The sequence below is a fragment of the Spea bombifrons genome, chromosome 11 (genome assembly GCF_027358695.1).
Source record: "Spea bombifrons isolate aSpeBom1 chromosome 11, aSpeBom1.2.pri, whole genome shotgun sequence".
NCBI lineage: Eukaryota > Metazoa > Chordata > Amphibia > Anura > Pelobatidae > Spea > Spea bombifrons.
In genome coordinates, this window is record NC_071097.1 from 34,253,807 (window position 1) to 34,273,721 (window position 19,915).

Below are 19,915 nucleotides of genomic sequence, written 5' to 3' on the forward strand. Positions count from 1 at the left end.
GTAGGGTAAGGGTTAATTTAAAAAATCTGGAAAATCTAATAAAACGTGTTCAGAGAGGGGATACTGGAAATGTATTTAAATATTCATTCAATACCTCTTTTGTTAACCCCTTAAGGACAATGGGCGGTCCCTAAACCCATTGAAAACAATGCATTCTGTGCCCATACATGTACGGGCTTTGTCATTAAGGGGTTAATGAATATTATTTCGGGATTGTGACGGTTCATACTGTAAATAGTTATTATAATGAAAATAAATGAAAAATGTTTCATAAAAGTTTATTAAAACACTGTGTGAATACTTTTATAGGCATTCTTTAAAATTTATTTTTTTTAAAGGAGAAGCTGCAGCTCCCAGGCTCATTGGGAATACTTTCTGTGCATGCGCATCAGGGTCTGGTTAACCCCCCCCCCCCAGAAACTTTCCACAAGCCAGCTCTGGAGCTGAATGGCGATTGGTATATTACATGTCAGGTGATGTGTTGACATCTCCTGTGTGGCACATAGCTGGGGGGGGGGAAGGGGCAAATATAAATGGGGTATTCTGCAAAATCTTCCCATGCATTTTTAATTAGGCTACTTCATAAATTTAAAGGGACCGCTCAGCTGTAATATTGCATTAGCGTGCATATAATGGTTGCAGTGTCTGGTTCACAAAGTATGCCCCCTGCAGGTCCATTTGAGAACTGCGTTTTCTCCGGCTGTGGCTCGGGGTGCTGAGGTTCTGTGCCAGACATTTCCTTGGCACCCGTGTCTGTGTGAACTCGCTGCGCAGAAATACACAGCTGCGTCCTGTAGCCGGGATGATTTCAGGCGCAGCACTGAATTCTGGACGTCGCTTCTCTCGATTTCCCAGGATTTTCCGTAGTCGTCCTCCATCGCGTTATCTTTCCTAACATCTGGTAACCAGACCATGAGCTTCATGCCTTCTCCTGGTTTGTGTTGGTACCAAAACATGTTCAAATAGGTATCATCATCTTGGTGACAAGTCATCTCGGTGGAGTCACCGACCGTCACCAAAAGATGCTTTTGATGTTGGGTGATGACCACTCCTGAGCCCGGACCTGGAGGGGATGAGACGGTTAGAGGATAAGTTGGAACGCAAACCTAATGAAGGTGGATCTATCATCCCACCTACAACACATAAATAAAAAGATGACTAGTGATTCTACATTCAATCCACTAAGACTCCTAAACAAACCACAAGACTGACCATCTATGTAACCATAACCTCCATGTCTTACACGGAACGGTGGCCAGGACAACCAGCAAAGTCCAAACCTTCATCTTCTCATCAACCGAGGCTTTGAAATCTAAATTTTTTCGCATTAAGATGAAAGGTAAGCGACAAACGCACAACATTCTATTCGAGAATAATGTGTCAAACCGATTCCCAGCATCCAACCAGCATCATTGTCTACCAAGTCTTCTGCCTCCTAGTGTGACAGTCCCGTGGGCGCATGCTTCCATTTATTGCCTCAACTCCACCCATTTTCTTTAAGTATATGTGATAAAATAGACTTATCCGGCCAATGGCTGCACCCCCCAGCACTCAATCTGCTGCTGGAGCGGCATTGGGTGCTGCCAGCCGACGGCCTACCGGGCATTTGTACGGCAAGCCAGATGGCCGGTCCAGGCCTAGCCAGCACCAATGGTTTTTAGCTACAAGATGACTGAAGAATGCACATTAACCATTGATTACAGGACACATTGTGTAGGCTCAGCCAAGTCATTGGAGTTTATTCACTAAAAAGGTGCTGGGCAGGAGAGTTTGCAGGAGAGTTAAAGTTTCATCCTGATGACTTAGCATTATGATTGATCAACTCTATCGAGCTTCTGCTCTGAGAACAGAGAAATTTGGCTTGGAGAGAACTTTATATGGAGAATTTAGGGAGTTAATACCCAAACTCTCGTACAAACTCTCCTGCCAACTCATTGGTTCTTCTCGTGCGGATACTGCAGAGGGAAATGGCAGAAACGGCATGTATCACTTCATATCTGTAACGTTGGTTTTATGGGAGGCTGATACCTCCGAGTCTGGCTGGGTTCCTAATAAAGAGGCAGAAGATAGCGTGTGTGTGTGGCCTGTACGCACATAGCCTTCCCACAACAAACGCACAGATGTCATGGATACCTTCCAACTTAACCAAAGGGAAGACATTATTCTCAAAGCCTTGCGATAAAATGGGTTAAAGCGAGATATTTTTTATTTCATAGGATCCTCCTGATTGGTAGAGAAGATGCCCACATGTCTGTTTTTGTTCCAACGGACTAGTAGCGCCACCTGCTGGCGTCCTCCGGAAGTGTCTCCTCTGCCCCGGTTTTCTGCTAGCCGTGACCCTACTGTTTGTTACTGTGGACTAACGGCGCAGTAATACACGGAAGAATCCTCGGCCTCCAGTTTGCTCGCCGTCAGTTGCGACTCGAGAGTTTCTGGCCTCTCTATGGCCCAGTTTTTCTTTTTTATGTCCTCGTCTTCTATCACATATTCACCCTGTTCTGCAGAGTAACCGATGACCGTAATGGCCTGTCCAGCCCTTTGCCGGTACCAAAATAAGGTTATGTAAGATGAATCGTTGTAGCTGCAGGTAATTGCGGCCGGATCGCCTTCAGGAATTATCAGGAGTTTCTTCTGAATAACGCTTACCGAGGCCCCGCGGCCCCAGCCTGTAGAAGAACGATGCAAAAAAAGAGAAAGGTTAGGCCAAAATTAGGACGTCAATTTCAACACTTGGTTTCACGCGTCCTTCAACCCAGCGGCTCCTAGCGCTAAACTACCTCTACTGACCCTTTTTGTGTCTTTTGGGGTGTCAATAATTCAAAATGGCTCTTTAAGAAGACAACAAAGTAATGGTGGGTTCCTGGATAGCTTAGAAAGACCTCCGTCGGGTCAAATCTCATCCTTTGATTCTTTGTATCAACCCAGACAATGGTTCTGGACTTACTTAGAAGAAAGCATTGGATGAGAAAAAGCTGCAGGAACCTTATCATTCTCAAGTAGCCTGATCCACGGGGATTCTAAAATGTTTCAATCTCTTCATTCTGTCTGTAATATTGTTACTGTTGCTGTTGGCTCGCAGCTTCCTGTTAACTCACGCTATTTCCTCCCCGGCTGCCGGCTGCGTTGCGGTTTGCTGGATAAAACCCTTTAAAACAATGCATTTTGAGCCCGTACATGTACGGGCTTTGTCATTTAGGGGTTAAAGCATTTTATTTCTGCAGAAGAACAGTTCAAATTAGAACCTCAAAAAAAATGAAATCGGACGTCCCATTTACTTTTGCATTAATAAAGTTTTTATTTTAATTTTTTTCTCGCATTAAAAACCATTTTGTGTTATTTTTGATGTTAAAATTATTCTATTTTTCACATCATATGATGATTTTGGACAGGTGCATGTTTGTCATGTGTATGTGCCTCGTCTCCATTATCTCGAGAAAAATATAAAAAAATACTGATTTTTGGTAAACTATGGAATGGGACTCCCTATTAGCTAGGGAAGGGTTAATGGCCGCTGACTTTCTCTCACTTTTAAATAAATAATCTCAGGGGGCACAACTATATCCCCTGTTGGAGATGGGGGCAGCATAGGTGACTCCTGTGCTCCCGTTGTTTCTTCTTTAATTATTATTATTATTATTATTATTATTACTTTTAACCCTTTATTTCACAAGAATGTGGGGTGAGGCATGGGATGAGTTCTGTGCTTCCCCCCCCCTATATTTTAACCCTGGAAATATGGTGAGGAAGGGTTTAAGATGACTTGTTTTGCTGGTGGGGTAATTGCTGACTCGTATATCATCTTGTATGGGCAGATATGAATACGGTGGCATTAACCCCTGCTGAGAACCAATGACTTGTATTGACGTTGATGTCACGTTATCGCTAATGATGTCACGAAACACATAACATTTTCAAGTAATGTTTTAATCTCAGCATGCAGAAAGATCCTGTAGAAGACGCTCTCCCTCAAATGCTTAAGAGGAACACGCTAAGACGGGTGTCTCGGGCACCCAGCACCCCTATAACTGAGGAGTTCACGTGTTGCGTGACCCCGTAGTAGGGGAGCAGCTCACACAGAGAGTGAATCAAGCCTAGACTCCTCATTCTTTCGCTCAAGCTGGGACTCACCACTGAGTGATTAAACCCCCAGACCGTGAAGATCCTTCTCATTCTTGGGCACAAGGTGGGGTTACAGTTTCTGTACAGCCTCCGCACACTGTCATCACACCGTGTATGCTGCTGGCACAGTAATAAGCTGCTCCGTCCTCCACCGAGACGCCAATAACGGTCAAATGGCTTTTCTGAGCACTTTCAGGGTAAATCGTTACTTTATTCTCAAACTCCCGTTCCAAATTAGGTTTGTCCATGTTGTAGGTGCAGCCGATTAATTTAAGCTCCTGTTCCTTCAATTGACGATACCAGCATTTGGTGAGATAGCTGGACTCGCTGTGTTCACATCGAAGAGTCGCATTGTCCCCGGGATGAGACAGCTGGAGTTTAGGTATCTGGATAACGTCGGCAGTGAGACAGCCTGCAGAGAGGAGAGAGTTAATACATTTCGGGGGGGGGGGTACATAATAAAAATGTTTTATTGCATCGATTTAACTTAAAGCTCCAATGATCAGATTATGTGAGCGATACAATACGCAGACACGCGCTGACACAAAGTAACAGGACAGAAAATCAGGCGCTCACATTGCAGCCAGAACCCCGCGAGAGACAGACACAGAATGTGCTTCATCTTCAAATCGGCAGAGAACGACTGAGATACGGTGGCAAGACAGGAAAGAGTAACAGGCAGGGCCGGCCGAAGACTTAACGCCGCCTGGGGCGAAGTTTAAAACGCCGCCCCCCCCTGCCGACGCCGGGGGGGGCATTTTAAACTTCGCCGACGCCATAATCTATGATCCCCCCCCCCCGGTACTTACCTTTAAACAGTCCTGCGGCGAGTCTCCCTGCTCTGCCACGGTGCCGGCTTGTAATGCTGAGCGCCGGAAATTGACGTCACTTCCGGCGCTCTGCATTACAAGCCGGCACCGAGACCGAACAGGGAGACTCGCCGCAGAGGAGAGAGAGAGAGAGGGGCGCCGAGCGGGTAAGCGAAAACCACTCGGTGCCCCCCTCTCTCTCTCTCTCCTCCGCTTCAAAAAAAAAAAAAAAAGCGCTTGGGGCGGCAAAGTGCCGCCCCTTCTAAAGTGCCGCCTGGGGCAATTGCCCCAGTCTGCCCCATTATAGGGCCGGCCCTGGTAACAGGTAACAGGAAATGACATCATTACTGAGGTCGTCCAACGTAACAATGATAACTTATCCCAATGGACTAAAATCAAAAGTAAGACTTTAGGTTTTATAGATGGCAGAAAGTTGGATGGGTCAGCTGACCTTCGACATTATTTTACATATTATTTTACTTTTTTTGAATGAATAATTTATTTTTAATACATCATAATCAGGGGTTTTATTAGGTTAGAGCCGAGTCCCTCTATTCAAAAAAATGTCAAAAATTCATTTATTTATTTTTTGCCCCTAGAAACTCCGGAGGAAACTATTGTGTTTTCGTGGCTGAGGCCTCATTTAAGTCATGAAGTTTACATCATATGACCGCTTATGATGTCATAGCGCAACGTTTCAGGAACTGGCAGTTTTTGCCCACTTTACCCAATAATGTTACTGCAGAAGGGGGAGAAAACGTGAAAACAAATTTCTATACAACCCATAAGCAAAGGTATTTTTGTCTCTGTCTGTCGCACGGCACTCATGCTGGGCCATGTGTTAGCGCACTTGTTTGTCTTTAATGGTTTGCTTAACCTTTACTTAACCATCTATGGTGTTGAAGATTAAAATATATACTTTTTTATATCATAATCACGTTGCTATAGCGACACCCTGAGGTTAATTTGTGCAACTGCAGCGAGAATTGTGAACACACAAGCCTTCAGAATGTTTTATAACGTCTGAATTTGTGAACTCAGATACCCTGAAAGCATTGCCAGGAATCCTAAAAACCTCACATTAAATGCTTCTATCCTAATATTTTGTTAATTCTTCTTAACACCAAAACTGATCTCCACCTGAAGCCCACGGAATGTGTCCTTTTGCTCTAAGGTCCATAGAATCACCCGTGTGATCTACCTCTACTCTCCCTAAAGATCTGCCCATCAACCCTAGGAGTGCAGACAATGTGGCCATGGATCCGCCCATTTACCCCCAAAACTGTGAGATTGGGATAATCTGCTCATTCATCCACAGATCACGAAGAGCTGGCCACCTGTCCCCAACATTCTAAATCTTAGACAGATATAAAGCTCGTGGTTCGACTCCAATCATCACCAACACGATCTACGTGGGCACCATCCTGAAACTTTGGAAACCTTGATTCTTCGGCATCTTGGTGTGAAGATTCTTGAAGGTTCTTCGTCAGAGGAACGATCGCGTCTACCGACAATTCGATTACATTGTTGCAGGTAAATATATATATATATATATATATATATTTACGTTCTTTGGGTTTTCGTCTCTCTATGATCTGGAATCTCGTGCCTCTCTCTGTCTCGCAGCGCTGAAGGCTCCCCGTCAGGAAGTTACATTTCTGCATGGTCGCTCTCGATAGACGTCTCGCCGTGCATACTGCTAGCACAGTGATACACCGCACTGTCCTGCACGGAGACGGAGTAGATCTTCAGGATGCTTTTCTGATCGTTTCCCGGGGTGGGAATTATCTCCATCTTTCCGCTCTTATCTTCCATGATAGGGTTATCCGATCTATACACGTATCCAACGCACGTGAGAGGCTGCCTTTCCTTCTGAACGTACCAGTATCTGAAGTCATAGCCGGGGTCGTTGTGTTCGCAGCGCATTGTCACGTTGTCCCCGGGTAAAGACGCCTTGAACAGAGGATTTTGGATAACATCAACCGCGAGAGAGACTGCTGGGGAGGAAAAAAAAAGAAACCGACAAGAAAATATAATATTTCTCTGATGCTTACTCTTAACCCTTCGAGTCCCAAGGGCGTGAAAGTGCCCCGTTGGCACTCGGTACGGTAACAGTCACAGTGACGTCTTGTATTGTCTGAAGGGCTCGGTTTGTAAACCGATGAACCGTCGTTAAAAGTCATGAATGATTTAACCCCTTCAGCACTTGGTTACGACAATATGGTTATATATACGTCGGCCGTCACACGGCTGTGATATGGATATAAAATGTTCAGTAACGCGCTCGTCGTACTCGCTTGCAATATTTACTCACACCGCAGGCGCCAGAAGGTCAGAATCACATAGCGGAGGCCCTTCATCTTTGACAGCCACGGGGTATGAGCTTGGAGACACCTGCGGAGGAAATGATTACCCCGTGAGAACCACAGAAGCCCACCCCTACTTCCTGTAAACGTGCCTGCTTTCCGGGGGCTTTCTGTCGGTTTCTGAGTAAACTGAGAAATATATTTAAGAAATAATGGCCAGGATTCGTTAAATGACAATTATAGAACATTCCAACCAAATTTTAGAATGTTACCGTTGGTAACGTCCGGGATAGGGTTACTGATAAAACCCAGCGTCTTGAAGCTCACGGAGAGCCCCAGCTGAAGGATTTGGGGGATAATTTAACCTGTTGAGGGTTTGGGGATTTGAGCTTGGGATAGACATACGGCTCCTGAATCTAAGACGTGACCAACGACCGATTAAGGTTTGAGTCTTTACAGCAGGAGAAACGGGCGACTAGACAGGGGCCGAATGGGGCCGATCTGCCGGCAGATTCTATGTGTCTTTAATGAATAAAGAGGAAGTCTCTCTGGTTTCTGAACGCTCTCTCTGTGCCGTTAGCCCACTGTGGATGCTGCTGGCGCAGTAGTAAACCGCGCTGTCGTGGGACGATACGTTGTTAATGGTTAGAATACTTTTCATAAATCCTTCGGACTGGATGCTCATCTTCCCCTCCGTGATAATCTGATCCACGACGAGGAACCTCTTGCTGTACCTCTGGCCGATAAACGCGAGCGGCAGCCCGTTCCTCTGACGGTACCAATATTTGTAGGCGAAGCTACTGTCCTCGTGAAAGCAGATCAGCGACACGTTCTGCCCCGGAGGGGATATCTTCAAAGGGGGTTTCTGCGTGACATCAGCCGCTAAACTGTAACCTATGGAGAGAAACGCAACCAGAAACGTGAAACGGCCCCCTCGGGTCGATGTGACTTTTCACGGTGAAAACAATGGAAGCCCCATAAGACATGAGAACAACGGAATATTAAAAAAAGTCCTAATTATTGTTTCTTAGACACGGCCGGAAACGACCACAATCGCACACAAAATGTTGTCCTTACAGGGCAGCCACCAGACAGCGAGCAGCAGATGCAAGGCGAGTCCCATCTCCTTATGCCAGAGTCAGTAGTGAACGCGAGACCACAGAGCTGACACTCACACAGCCTAAAAGGGAAACGACATCACAGTGAGCGGCAGGTATATCCAATGCGAAGCTTCCTCTCCCCCCTAAGCGATTGTCTCTCTGCTCAAGTTTCCGTCCCGCTCATTTAGCCACCAATACCTTCAATGAAAAAAACCTCTATGAACAGCCTGAGCGGTCGGAGAGTTTTTATGTCCTAGTAAAAAAAAACATTACTAATTTACTATACCATGGGGGGGGGGAGTAAAGAACGCCTGGATCTATTAGTTAAATCTAAACAAAACAGAAAAAAAATGTCCCAATAAAACATCATTTTTATTAAACTATTAAACAATGCATTGCTACACGGTATGACCAAATCTACGTGGACCCCCCCTCGTAATTATTGAGTTTAGGTGTTTCTTACAGGTCTATTAAATTAAGCCCATAGGCGGCCGTCTCCAGAGACAGGCGCTGGGAGTAGAACGGGTCGCACCGAAGAGCTCAGTGACTTTAAGCATAGGATGCCACCTTTTGCCACAAGTCATCTGGCTTCATTTCTGCCCTACTAGATCTGCCCCGGTGCTCTATAAGCGCTATTATTGTGAAGGGGTAGACCACTCACACTCACGCTCAGGGCCGCCGAGTGCAGAAACATTGTCTGTCCCCTGTAGCGGCACTCATCACAGGGCAGACGTGTGCATTCAGATTCGTCCAAATAAAAATTTTAATGAAATCTGACAATGTCGTTAATTTTAATGTCTGAAAAAGAGGTAGTTCTCCAACTAAATAAACCAAAACTAAGCAGTTTACTCACGCTCTCCCTCGCACTTTAACAGATATTTAATAAGAGACAAAAACACAGTAACATACAATAAATGAGTGACAGCCCAACATACAATGCAACACTTTCCAAGACTAACCTGCAACCTAAAGGTCCAACATAACCCAGCACACCACCGATTACCCCATCCATGCAGGATGGTGGGCAGAGAGAAACTGAACTAAGATTTTGCATTCAACGGGCATATTGAATCACTGTAGGTGTGCCCTCGTTAACATATCAAAAGACATGTAATACAGGAAGAGTTCAACTGGCTAAAACATTGACCACAATACTTATGTCACCACACTAGGTGGGCACCATCCTGAAACTTTGGAAACCTTGATTCTTCGGCATCTTGGTGAGAAGATTCTTGAAGGTTCTTCGTCAGAGGAACGATCGCGTCTACCGACAATTCGATTACATTGTTGCAGGTAACTATATATATATACGTTCTTTGGGTTTTTGTCTCTCTATGATCTGGAATCTCGTGCCTCTATCTGTCTCGCAGCGCTGAAGGCTCCCCGTCAGGAAGTTACATTTCTGCATGGTCGCTCTCGACAGACGTCTCGCCGTGCATACTGCTAGCACAGTGATACACAGCACTGTCCTGCACGGAGACGGAGTAGATCTTCAGGATGCTTTTCTGATCGTTACCCGGGGTGGGAATTATCTCCATCTTTCCGCTCTTATCTTCCATGATAGGGTTATCCGATCTATACACGTATCCAACGCACGTGAGAGGCTGCCTTTCCTTCTGAACGTACCAGTATCTGAAGTCATAGCCGGGGTCGTTGTGTTCGCAGCGCATTGTCACGTTGTCCCCGGGTAAAGACGCCTTGAACAGAGGGTTTTGGATAACATCAACCGCGAGAGAGACTGCTGGGGAGGAAAAAAAAAAAAGAAACCGACAAGAAAATATAATATTTCTCTGATGCTTACTCGTAACCCTTCGAGTCCCAAGGGCGTGAAAGTGCCCCGTTGGCACTTGGTACGGTAACAGTCACAGTGACGTCTTGTATTGTCTGAAGGGCTCGGTTTGTAAACCGATGAACCGTCGTTAAAAGTCATGAATGATTTAACCCCTTCAGCACTTGGTTCCGACAATATGGTGATATATACATCGGCTCTGATATGGATATAAAATGTTCAGTAACGTGCTCGTCGTACTCGCTTGCAATATTTACTCACACCGCAGGCGCCAAAAGGTCAGAATCACATAGCGGAGGCCCTTCATCTTTGACAGCCACGGGGTATGAGCTTGGAGACACCTGCGGAGGAAATGATTACCCCGTGAGAACCACAGAAGCCCACCCCTACTTCCTGTAAACGTGCCTGCTTTCCGGGGGGTTTCTGTAGGTTTCTGGGTAAACTGAGAAATATATTTAAGAAATAATGGCCAGGATTCGTTAAATGACAATTTTAGAACATTCCAACCAAATTTTAGAATGTTACAGTTGGTAACGTCCGGGATAGCGTTACTGATAAAACCCAGCGTCTTGAAGCTCACGGAGACCCCCAGCTGAAGGATTTTGGGGATAATTTAACCTGTTGAGGGTTTGGGGATTTGAGCTTGGGATAGACATACGGCTCCTGAATCTAAGACGAGACCAACGACCGATTAAGGTTTGAGTCTTTACAGCAGGAGAAACAGGCGACTAGACGGGGGCCGAATGGGGCCGATCTGCCGGCAGATTCTATGTGTCTTTAATGAATAAAGAGGAAGTCTCTCTGGTTTCTGAACGCTCTCTCTGTGCCGTTAGCCCACTGTGGATGCTGCTGGCGCAGTAGTAAACCGCGCTGTCGTGGGACGATACGTTGTTAATGGTTAGAATACTTTTCATAAATCCTTCGGACTGGATGCTCATCCTCCCCTCCGTGATAAGCGTATTCAACTCTCTGTACCTCTCTCTGTACCTCTGGCCGATATACGCGAGCGGCAGTCCGTTCCTCTGACGCCACCAATATTTGTAGACGAAGCTACTGTCCTCGTGAAAGCAGATCAGCGACACGTTCTGCCCCGGAGGTGATATCTTCAAACGGGGTTTCTGCGTGACATCAGCTGCTAAACTGTAACCTATGGAGAGAAACGCAACCAGAAACGTAAAACGGCCCTCTCGGGTCGATATGACTTTTCACGGTGAAAACAATGGAAGCCCCATAAGACATAAGAACAACGGAATATTAAAAAAAAAGTCCTAATTATTAGACCCGGCCGAAAACGACCACAATCGCACACAAAATGTTGTCCTTACAGGGCAGCCACCAGACAGCGAGCAGCAGATGCAAGACGCGTCCCATCTCCTTATGCCAGAGTCAGTAGTGAACGCGAGACCACAGAGCTGACACTCACACAGCCTAAAAGGGAAACGACATCAGTGAGCGGCAGGTATATCCAATGCGAAGCTTCCTCTCCCCCCTAAGCGATTGTCTCTCTGCTCAAGTTTCCGTCCCGCTCATTGAGCCACCAATACCTTCAATGAAAAAAAACCTCTATGAACGGCCTGAGCAGTCGGAGAGTTTTTATGTCCTAGTAAAAAAAAACATTACTAATTTACTATACTATAAGGGGGGGGAGTAAAGAACGCCTGGATCTATTAGTTAAATCTAAACAAAACAGAAAAAAAATGTCCCAATAAAACATCATTTTTATTAAACTATTAAACAATATGATCAAATCTACATGGACCCCCCCCCCTCGTAATTATTGAGTTTAGGTGTTTCTTACAGGTCTATTAAACTAAGCCCATAGGCGGCCGTCTCCAGAGACAGGCGCTGGCAGTAGAACGGGTCGCACCGAAGAGCTCAGTGATTTTAAGCATAGGATGCCACCTTTTGCCACAAGTCATCTAGTTTCATTTCTGCCCTACTAGATCTGCCCCGGTTCTCTATAAGCGCTATTATTGTGAAGGGGTAGACCACTCACACTCACGCTCAGGGCCGCCGAGTGCAGAAACATTGTCTGTCCCCTGTAGCGGCACTCATCACAGGGCAGGCGTGTGCATTCGGATTCGTCCAAATTAAAATTTTAATGAAATCTGACAATATCGTTAATTTTAATGTCTGAAAAAGAGGTAGTTCTGCAACTAAATAAACCAAAACTAAGCAGTTTACTCACGCTCTCCCTCGCACACTCTCTCTATAAGTGGCACCGGATTTCCTCTTTGAATTTCACCCGAATAGAAAGTCAATTTTATTGACTATAAATAAATAAAATAAAAAATTTGTCCGGTCGGATCCCTGACTTCAGCCCCATCGAACACCTTTGGGATGAACTGGAACGGAGATTGCGGAGATTACCAATGAGTCCAATAAAGACAAAATATATTTATTTTTTTTAAAAAATGACAAAAAAAGGAAGACTGATACACTAATTTTTCCTCAACACAAAAAACTTATGGAGAAGTTGCAGCAGAACGCCTCCTTCCTGGTCCAACAATTCATGTTCGAAGCAGCCAATCAGTGGAAAGAAATGTCTCCCATTTATTTCTCCTGGATGGAGGGTCTCAGTTGACCACCTCCCCAGGTGCCCTCCGAGGCATTCCACAAAGGAGCACTATAACTAAGATCCACTAGATGGCGCCCTCTGACAACATACCCCGAAGAGATCGGCTTCTCATTGATCGGTCGTTCCTTGGGGTTTATTCACTTAACGGCGAGATACAGGTGAGCAGAAGAACGTCTCGTTGCGTTAGCTACGTAACAATAACAGAACGGCAAAAGGGACTGAACTTAAAGGTTCTAAGTTTGTAAAGGATAAAGAATTTTAAGAAATCCCAATAGGACTTCTAGAGATCTCGGAAAGTTTGGACGGAGGAGACCTGTGTAGTAATTCCTCAAAATCCAGGACTTAAAGCTTTTTTTTCCTCCCCCCAGATATAGCTCCCCCCCCAGATATAGTTTACTTGCTGATGGGGTTGGTTGTTATGTTCCGATGACAGCAGGGGTGGAAGAAGGAGCAGACATGATGGATTGTAGGTGTCGGGAAGTGGAGTGGATAACACGTGTTCGTACCACGTCTCCGCATCACTTAGTGAAATGAGGAATGATTTTCTATTATTATACCGGCGCTGGATGGGTTCGGTTTCATTATCAGCTCTCTGAAGGTGCATTCAGCTGAGGCTGCGGCAGATCTTCGCGCTCGAGAATCTATTTTTGTCAGGACTGTAAATGTCCAACTTATCATCCTTGTTATTTATTTCTTGGCCAGCAATGAGTCCATATTCCTCCAGACGTAACCGGTCACCGTTGTTAATGTATCTAGAAAGTTGCAACCTAACCCTTCAATAGAAACATAGTATCTGCCGGCAGATCGGCCCCATTCGGCCCCCGTCTAATCTGCCCGTTTCTCCTGCTGTAAAGACTCAAACCTTAATCAGTCGTCGGTCTCGTCTTAGATTCAGGAGCCGTATGTCTATCCCATGCATGTTTAATCCCCTCACTGTATTACCCCCTACCACTTCTGATGGGAGGCTGTTCCACTTATCCACCACCCTCTCAGTAAAGTTAAACTTCTTTACATTCCATCTAAGCCTCTGACCCTCTAGCGTTAGACTCTGGCCTCTTGTTCTAATATTTTTCCTCCATTTAAATAAACTTCCCTCCTGGTCTTTTTTGTTGCTTTAGGACTCATCTGCAGCTTCGAGGCCTACAGACTTCCATGCGGAGTCTCCAAAGAAGTTGAAGGTCTCCTCTTGGCTCCGCAGGAAGTTACCGGATTTACTACAGACTTCCTGCTGAAATAAAATTGTATCAAAGGACACATTTAGGTCAAAGAGGCACCCGGCATAGCAGGACATGCGTGTAAGTCAGAGACTGGCCAAGGTCTGCACCGTATAAATAAAAAATTTAAATAAAATGAATATGCAGAATAAAATTCTAAAATAAATTAAGGATTTTAACAAAAGAATAAAAAAAGGGGCACAGCTCATAAAATGTAATTATTTAATAAATACAAGAAAAAAAACTTGGGGTATTAGGCTCCCCAAGACAAGAAGACGATCCCAGTCACCATGGATGATCCAAGGTGTCCAGGAACAGCATCGTTCTGGGCAATGGTCTTCTTCGAGGTCGGGATTTATCTTTCTTTAGAAATACAGTAAAACTGGAGACCGGGGCTCTTTTTATTCCATTATAATCCAGCCCGGCACAATATAAGAGAACCACTCGCTGGCAAAAAGGAGGAGAGCGTCTGACACCCAACTGGTTTTGAGCACCAGGTTCCAATCCGGTTTCAAGCCCTATTTTATTTTTCAACACCAGCTTTTAATCAGTGATAATGATATAAAACCTGTGTGAATGAAATAAATATTTAGATATCTAACATATTTAGATTGCTGGCCAGACTCATTAAGAGATACAATAAACACATAAAAAAAAAATAAAAAAAAAAAGCCTTTTTTTTTTTTTTTTTTTTTTTAACAAAAATGAACATTTATTTACTTATGACAAATAATATAAACGCAGGTATACGGCTAGTCCGAGTAGAAATTTGAAGCCATTTTTGCTTTGAAAGTATTTTTTTTTCTTCACTTTGGAGCTAAATTGCTTCCATATGTTTGTGTTTTATGTGTAATTTTTAAATGTAGAAACCAAAATGTGTTATTTGTTGAATGGAAGCCCTTTTTTTTCTTTTTTTTTTTATGTAACTATCTAAGTTTGGCAGCGGAGTAAAGAATTGTGGAGAAGTTTATTGAGGAATGCAGAGCTACAAACACCAAAAGCCAAGACTCCAACTAAACACAAACCATGAAAAGGGTTTGGGGTAAACAGAACCTCCGGGACGCACGGAACTGCATCAAATTGCCTAACATTGTGTTTAAATGTAAATATGATTATACCAAATTTCGATGATACAATCTCCTTACAGATCATTAAACCGCACGTCTCAGCTTTGAAAAAAACAACTCGCAAGGTAGCGATTACAAAGAAAATGTAAGAAAAATGAAAATACTCTCGCCCACCATCACACAGAGCTAACACTGAAAGCCACAATGTCCACAGACCCGCCATACAGACCACACTCACAGGACCACCATATTGAGCTGTAGCTGAAAGCCACCACCCTCACAGACTCGCCATACAGAGCTATCCATGAAAGCCACTACTGTCAAAGGACCACTATAGAAAGCTAAGCCTGGAAGCCACCACTCTAAAAGGATCACCATACAGAGGTGACCCAGAAAGGCACCATGCTCACAGAACCACCAAAGCCAGCCCATAATGCCACCACACTCACAGACCCACCACACAAAACTAACCCTGGAAGCCACAATGTTCAGAAACCCACCATATAGAACTAATCTTTGAAGCCACCATTTACAAGGGAAAATCCACCATACTCACAGGACCACCATACAGAGCTAACCCAGAAAGCCACCATACTCACAGGACCACCATACATAGCCAGCCCAGAAAGCCACCATACTCACAGGACCACCATACTGAGCCATCCCAGAAAGCCACCATACTCACAGGACCACCATACAGAGCCATCCCAGAAAGCCACCAAACTCACAGGACCACCATACAGAGCTAACCCAGAAAGCCACCATACACACAGGACCACCATTCATAGCCATCCCAGAAAGCCACCATACTCACAGGACCACCATACAGAGCCACCCCAGAAAGCCACCATACTCACAGGATCACCATACAGAGCTAACCCAGAAAGCCACCATACTCACAGGACCACCATACAGAGCCAACCCAGAAAGCCACCATACTCACAGGACCACCATACATAGCCAGCCCAGAAAGCCACCATACTCACAGGACCACCATACATAGCCACCCCAGAAAGCCACCATACTCACAGGACCACCATACAGAGCCAACCCAGAAAGCCACCATACTCACAGGACCACCATACAGAGCCAACCCAGAAAGCCACCATACTCACAGGACCACCATAGCCAGCCCAGAAAGCCACCATACTCACAGGACCACCATACAGAGCCAACCCAGAAAGCCACCATACTCACAGGACCACCATACAGAGCCAACCCAGAAAGCCACCATACTCACAGGACCACCATACGGACCTAACCATGCAAGCCACCATACTTGCTAACATAGCTGGGTAAGGATTCCAGATTCAATGTTGCGTTGTGGATTCACTCCCTGTTCACAGGATTATGACCCCCCCAGCTGTATGCTTCACGCCACCCTGTTTCTGTAATCTCTTCTAGATTGTCCCACTTTAAGAAGAGAAGATAGTTCAACTGATTCAGACTTCTGTGATCCTTATGATGCATTTCCTTCTGTACTCATCCGTTGAACAGACGTACTCAGCAGTTTATAGATTACTGTATAATAAAAGGGGAGATATACCATAAGCGCAGTCATATAATAAATACCCAATCCTTTAGAGTTTACAGTCTGGACGCTTTAACAACAAGGTTTAATGGGAAGAATGTTGCTCAATTCAACCATATTCTCCACGGTAGCACAAACTTTAAATGACGCATGCATGGCTGATCTTCCAATCTTTGCAATGATTCGACTTCACATGATGCATTTTCAGTAATCTAAACCAAGCTTAGATTATGGCTTTTATGCATTTTACATGCGCAGCTTCAGTGTATTCCTTAATTTATTCAGAATTCTGATCCAATTTTAGGTATCCAATTATTAAAGGGACAATAACAAGTTTTTTGGCTTTTTACCATGAAGGCGTTATAACTCATCGGTGATCCGCAAGTGTTTGGTCGGCTTTCATATGAAGGTGGATCTGGATACAGAGTGTCTGTAATTGGATCAAACAATGAAATTCTGATAGCGTTTCCAGATTGCCCAGCTCCTGATCAGATGAATTTTGAAGCATGCATCAAATTTCATTTTCTAAACAAATATTTACCCAGTCATTGTGTACAAACAGTTATTTAGTGAAGACGTGATTAATGGTGAGTTCTGTGAGAAGATATGGAGCTCCCCGAGCATCTAAAAGGTATTTTCAGATTACGTAAATGGAATTTTGACCGTGGGTCCCAGAGAAGCCCCCAGTGAGGGATTATAGTCAAATATTGGGAATAATGTGATGAATCTGGATGTCGGCACATGGATGGGCCAAGCTTTATTCCCATGGGCCTCGCATAAACATAGACAGGGAATGTGACAAAAATACCTTTGGGGTCAATCCTTTAAGACGGAAGGAGCAGATGAGCTTTATTTTTTTGATGATCATCTGTCTGCTTAATTCTCTTGTACTCTTTGCCTGCTTCCTTCCATCTATCCACTTGTTTCTTCTCTCCCTCTTTAAACTTCTTGCTCCCCTCACTGCCTCTTTCTCCCCTGCCTCTCATTAGCCACCTGCTTCTCTCCCCACTCGTCTCTACTTGCTTCTCTCTCTCTATTAAATTCCTGCTTCCCTCTACCTACTGCTTCCTCCTCTACCTCATTTTCTTCTACCCACTGCCTCCCTCTTAAACTCCCTGCTCCGCTCTATTCACTGCTTCTCCCTCTTAAACAACCTGCTCCCCTCCACACTCTGCCTGCTTAACTCCCTCTTTTACAAGCCATCTCCTCCCCTCTCTTCTCTCTACCTGCTTATCTCCCTCTTCTTTTAACTTCTTGCTTCATTCTACACCTTTCTTCTTCATCTCCCTCACTTTCTTCTACCAACGACCTCCCTCTCTCCCTCCCTCTTAAACTGCCCACCCCCTTCTACCCACTGCCTGCTTCTCTCCCACTCTTTTACATCAACTGCCCTCTTCCTGCTTCCCCCACTCAGCTTCAACTACCTTCTTCTCTCATTCACTCTTTTTTTCTTTCTTCTTCCCTCCCCACTGCTTACTTCTTTCCATCTCTCCTTTAATTATGTGCTTCCCTCCCTGCTACTCTCACTGCCTGCTTCAGTCCTTCTCCCCACCCTCTCTCTGGCATATTCTATGTGGCTCCCTTGTCTTCTCTTATATCAAACCTTTAATTAGATACTCATTAATTATATCTCTGTGTGATTCTGCAGGGAGCCTCTGAATAGAACATTAACCCTTCGTGGCCATACTGTTTTTTTTATTTTGTTATATTCCAAAATTGGGATCCTCTGAGCCAAGATTTGTTTTGCCATATGGTGGGCGGAATGTTGGCCAAAAAAATCAAATATTAACCCATTCCCATGCATTATTGTATAGTTATCAGGTGATCACATGATTAAAGACATTAATGTGAGGAGGAAAAAACAAACAATGATAACCATAATGGATATTTAATCATAAAAATATATAAAGCATGTTTGTCTTGGACTTTGTGGGGTAAAAACACGAACTGTGATGAGATAAATAAATAAGATAATTCCATTGCGACATCATCAGGTTGGCATTCAGTCCCAAATCCCCACCCATCTGGTTCCAATCTTTTAATCAGGAATTGGTTTGAACATTTCGGATCCAGCGTTCGGGGGGCCGCTGTATGGTAATCGTTAGAAGGAAGGACTCCGTCGAATGACCTCCATGTCTGACTCATGCCCCGTTGCTCAATTCCACGACCTCACCTCCTTGCACGGTTCATTTTGGAACGAGATTATATTATAGTCGTTTACAATGGAATGATGTGAGTCACTTCTGTAATTCCAGACTTTGACTCTTGGGATGGAGATAATATTTACACAATCTTTTTTTCTTTCTGACGGGAGTGGATCAGATATGATTCGTTGTTGTGTACAAAGTAATTATTGCGAAACTTTGGAAACAGTGGCGCAATCACCATAGTGACCAATGGAAAGGACCCTTGTCCCTTCTTGGAGGAGGCCTATGGCAGCGGTTGGGCAGCTAGAAGTGAAGCTGTCTCCTGTTAGAAGCGTCAGATGCAACAATGTATCAGGGGGTTCTTAACATGGCTGCTAGGGGACAGAGCCTACCTCGTTGACTAACACATGGATTTGTTATTTCTGTTTTGCATGTCTGTTTTTGGTCAAAGCTGCAGAGATGTCCCATGGCCAGCATACTCCATGGTGTTCCACCAGAATGTGATTGAGGAGATGGGCCTTGTTGGCCAATCATAGCACTTTCTGGACTAGGACTTTTGGTCACAGGTTGGGCCAAACCACTCGACTAAAGGGTTTGGGAGCTTATGGATCTTTTCAGTAGTGTATTTACGTTGGGAGATGCCATAGGCATGATCAAGGGCAGAGTCCCTGCGGAGTGCCGAGATCTCATATCTTACAGGCCTGCAGCACCCTTTACTTCATCATATGGATGCTATACCTGCAGACCTACACGGTATAAATAGGGCAGTTGGAGAGATCAGAGATTTCCCTTGTAACTGTTTCATTGAGCGGTGGGACAGCGGGGGGGGCATGATCACTCAAGAGGGTGTTGTAGTGGCGTAAAAACTTAATGCGTGGTTTGTCATATCCAGCGGTCAGACACGCTTACGTCGTCAGGTGGCTGTCGGCCTTAAAGAGCTAGGGCCAACCTCATTATCCAGCCCTGCCCTGCCGCCCCAGTTATCCTAGGACAGAATCCGTTGTTGCTACCCCTTTTGGCCAATGAATAACCCTCCGATGAACGCCCTACTCATAAACACAAAGTTACTGGGTTTTTTTGTGTTCAGGGATCGTCTGGGGTCGGGACTCGAGGCTACGGGGCTAAACGCTCAAGTTCATGTTGATTGCTTCATTTTACTGCTTTGTACCAGAATTGCTCTTTATACATAAAACCCATTAAACCTGTTTTCTGTTTTGACTCTTTTAAGAGGAACCACGTCTTCCGAGCTTTAGTC

The 19,915-nt window shown here is 44.7% G+C and overlaps 1 gene segment (V, D, J or C); it reads right to left on the minus strand.

Moving 5' to 3' along the window:
- Nucleotides 1-629: 629 nt before the first annotated feature.
- On the minus strand, nucleotides 630-3,159 carry LOC128468466 (T-cell receptor beta chain V region LB2-like). The segment is given in 3 exon segments: nucleotides 630-1,063; nucleotides 2,493-2,666; nucleotides 2,945-3,159. Coding segments are annotated over 3 exon segments (633 nt in total).
- Between the last annotated feature and the right edge of the window lie 16,756 nt (nucleotides 3,160-19,915).